Raw genomic sequence first — 3,372 nt, 5'->3', positions numbered from 1 at the left:
GCCCGCAACCCAGGTACCTGCCCTTGTCTGGAATCGAACCTGGGACCTTTCAGTCTGCATGCCGACGCTCTATCCACTGAGCCAAACCGGTTTCAGCGATCTGTTACTTATTTAAAAGACAGCTTCTCGAGTGAGTGAGACACGACTTGTCACGCTTCTGCTGGTGACCATGTTTGCACAACTGTGTTTCTCTCTAAAGGCCCAACGTTTCTTTCCACGAGGGAGTGTCTCCTGCCGTCACGGTTTGGCTGGTGGTGGCTAAGCGTGTCCAAATTATTTTCTGAATTTCACTGTCATGTCCCCCTACCCTTCAGCAGGTGTTTATTGAGATGTGTCTTCAATTTTTTTTTAAGCAAAAATAGCCAGAAGAACCCTTTTAAAAAACACACAAAAGGAAATACCACAAGTATGTGACTTGGGAAGTTTTCCCAGGATGGAGATTGTGAACTAAACTTCCACATACGTCGGAATAGAGCAGCAGCTGGCAGGTCACCCCGTGCTTGGGTGTTGGAGGGAAAGTCACGTTCAGAACGTCCTATAGACCCGGCGCTCACATGCTTGTGGAGAAAAGCATTCTGGGGGAGGAGCAGCTATTCACTATCCGTGTACAAGTGCCATTACGCAACCCAACTCTGTGTCAGCAGGCTCATGGCGCCAGCGAGTCGTCTATGAATGACAGGAACGACTGGAAAACCGTCTCCAATGCCTTTGCTGTCATCGATTTCACTGAAGACGACCTGGAGGTGCGGGCAGGCGCCCTGGGAGGCCTGGAGCTGCGGGGACAGTCCTGGTGGCTGCCTGGGTGGGAGGTCAGATTCAGCCAACAGGAAAGCAGGACGCCTAGTTATAGCTTAAATTTAAGTAAACAATTAATATTTGTTTGTCTATTTTTAAAATCCTCACCCAAGGATATGTTTATTGACTTTAGAGGGAGAGGGAGAAAGAGAGCGAGAGAGACAGACAGACAGACATCACTGGGTCACCTCCTGTATGTGGCCCGCCTGCAGATCAAACCTGCAGCCTTTGGGGTGCGGGCAGGCGCCCTGGGAGGCCTGGAGCTGTGGGGACAGTCCTGGTGGCTGCCTGGGCGGGTGGTCACATTCAGCCAGCAGGAAAGCAGGACGCCTAGTTATAGCTTAATTTTAAGTAAACAATGACTATTTATTTGTTTGTATATTTTAAAATCCTCACCCAAGGATATGTTTATTGACTTGAGGGAGAGGGAGAAGGAAAGAGAGAGAGAGAGAGAGAGAGAGAGAGACATCACTGGGTCACCTCCTGTACGTGGCCCACCCGCAGATCGAACCCGCAGCCTTTGGTATACGGGGTGGTGCTCCAACCAGCTGAGCCACCGGCCAAGGCGAGGACTCATTTTGTCGGTATAAGTGTATCCCACTTATATTTTTGATATTTATTTTATATGTTTATAAACATATGTTTATATGTTCTTTGCCATTTTACAAAGAAAAATCAACCAAAAAATGAGTTCGCGTGTCACCTCTGACACACGTGTCATAGGTTCGCCATCACTGGTATACGGGATGGTGCTCCAGCCAGCTGAGCCACCGGCCAAGGCGAGGACTCATTTTGTCGGTATAAGTGTATCCCAACTGCACACGGGACTGGCTGACACCCCAACATTAGTCATTGCTTATGTGGGAGTCACAGCTGATGGGGGCTCTGCATGTTCCTGGCAGCCCTAGGCATTCAGATTGGCAAATAAGAAGTAAAACTGTCAATACTTGTGGATGGCATGACTTTATATATACAATCACAAACATTTACATCTCGTGGACTCTTGTAGATAATGAATCCCCATAGAATTATTTATTTCCTCTTCTATTTCGAAACAAACGGACAACTTGTAAAAACGTTGTTTACAAATCCTACATCTTTTGGTCTTTTTTGTATGGCTAAACTATTGATATTTCTAGGGCCAGAATAGGATTCCAACATATCTGTATATCAGGGACCGTGGCATTTGAATGTTAAATGGTTTATTGGGGGGGCGGGGGGAGTGTAAAAGTTCGAGTGTCCTGGGCAGGAGATAGAGTGGGACATCTTCCCCACCCTCCCCTGAGGATGGAGGTTGGGGGTGGCTCTTCCCCCGCCACCGTAGTACCTGGAGTGACTCAGGCTGGGGTCTGGGGAAGGAAGGCATTCTGACCTGTGAGCTCCCGGCCGGAAGTGGGGGTGGTTGTCCCGGTGCCTCCCCTGATGACACATATCGATTAGGCGGCTGCGGCTTCTCTCCTTATCCTCCTCACCACCTCCCACGTTCCTAGAACCTCTTTGGAATCATTGCCAGCATCCTGCACCTGGGGAACGTCTGTTTTAGAGAGAACCACCAGGGCTGTGCCACCATTCCAGTCATCAACGAGATCAAGTGGATCGCCAAGGTGATGCTTGCCTTCAGAGGTGGGGATGCAGGGGCGGGGATGTGAGGGGTGTGGGGGGGTATGGGAGGGATGTGTGTGTGGGGGTGTGGGGGTTGGGGGAGCAAGGCAGCTGGATGCCCATGTTTCAGTGGCTAACACCATGTTCTTGCAGCTGGTGCTGGTTAGGAGGTGTGAGCATGCAGGGGGTGAGGGTGGCGGGGGGCGAGGGTAAAAGCCAGTTGGTTGGAAGCTCTAACGTGGTCTGTTTTGCATTAAAGCTCAGTTATCACTCGGGGCAGGTAACCCTGCGCCTGGAAACTCCGCGAACTCTTCCTAAGCTGTGAGTCAGCTCAGGTCACTGAGCGGCTTTCATCTTGGTTTCCATTTATTCAGCTCCTGGGGGTCCAGCCGTCGGCCCTGCTGGAAGCTCTCACCCACAGGAAGATTGAAGCCCAAACCGAGGAGGTAACGATGGTTCTGGGTGGGACACGCCTGTTCTCTCCTCCACCGCAGCCGAGGGTGGTGGCCCCCAACCCTGCCCACCAGGTCCTGCCTGGCCCAGCTCCTGCCAGCATCTCCTGCCTTAACTTCCTCTCTCCCCAACGTCACACCGTCGTCAGCTCGCTCTCCACACCACTGTCGCCATGCCTTCCCTCCACTGGGTCCTTGCACATGCTGTTCCCTCTGCTGGAACACCCTTCCCTGTGTTTCCTCTGGTTGACTCCTGCTCCTTCAGTTCCCAGGTCACTTCCTGCTCATGTCACCCCTGCCCTACGGCATTGGGTGCATCTCCCTAGAGCACCTGTCACTCTCAGCTTGAGAACAACATGACTCTTCTTTGTGTGACTTATTTTTTTAAATATATATATATGTATTTTTTATTGAGAGAGAGGAAGGGAGAGGGATGGAGAGATAGAAACATCGATGAGAGAGAAATATCATCGATTGCCTGCCTCCTGCAGGCCCCCCCATGGTTCCTGTGTTGATGCTAACT

At 51.0% G+C, this 3,372-nt stretch overlaps 1 protein-coding gene across 1 annotated transcript in view; it reads left to right on the top strand.

Annotated features, from left to right (window-relative positions):
• MYO1H (myosin IH) overlaps window positions 1–3,372 on the top strand; it is a 58,279-nt gene that overhangs the window by 27,587 nt on the left and 27,320 nt on the right. The window contains 3 exon segments of the mRNA XM_006762021.2: window positions 645–743; window positions 2,286–2,399; window positions 2,772–2,843. Of these exon segments, the coding sequence (XP_006762084.1) occupies window positions 645–743; window positions 2,286–2,399; window positions 2,772–2,843 (285 nt within the window).

This window comes from Myotis davidii, unplaced genomic scaffold, assembly GCF_000327345.1.
Source record: "Myotis davidii unplaced genomic scaffold, ASM32734v1 scaffold478, whole genome shotgun sequence".
NCBI classification, from domain to species: domain Eukaryota; kingdom Metazoa; phylum Chordata; class Mammalia; order Chiroptera; family Vespertilionidae; genus Myotis; species Myotis davidii.
This window is presented reverse-complemented; position numbering and strand designations above follow the sequence as displayed.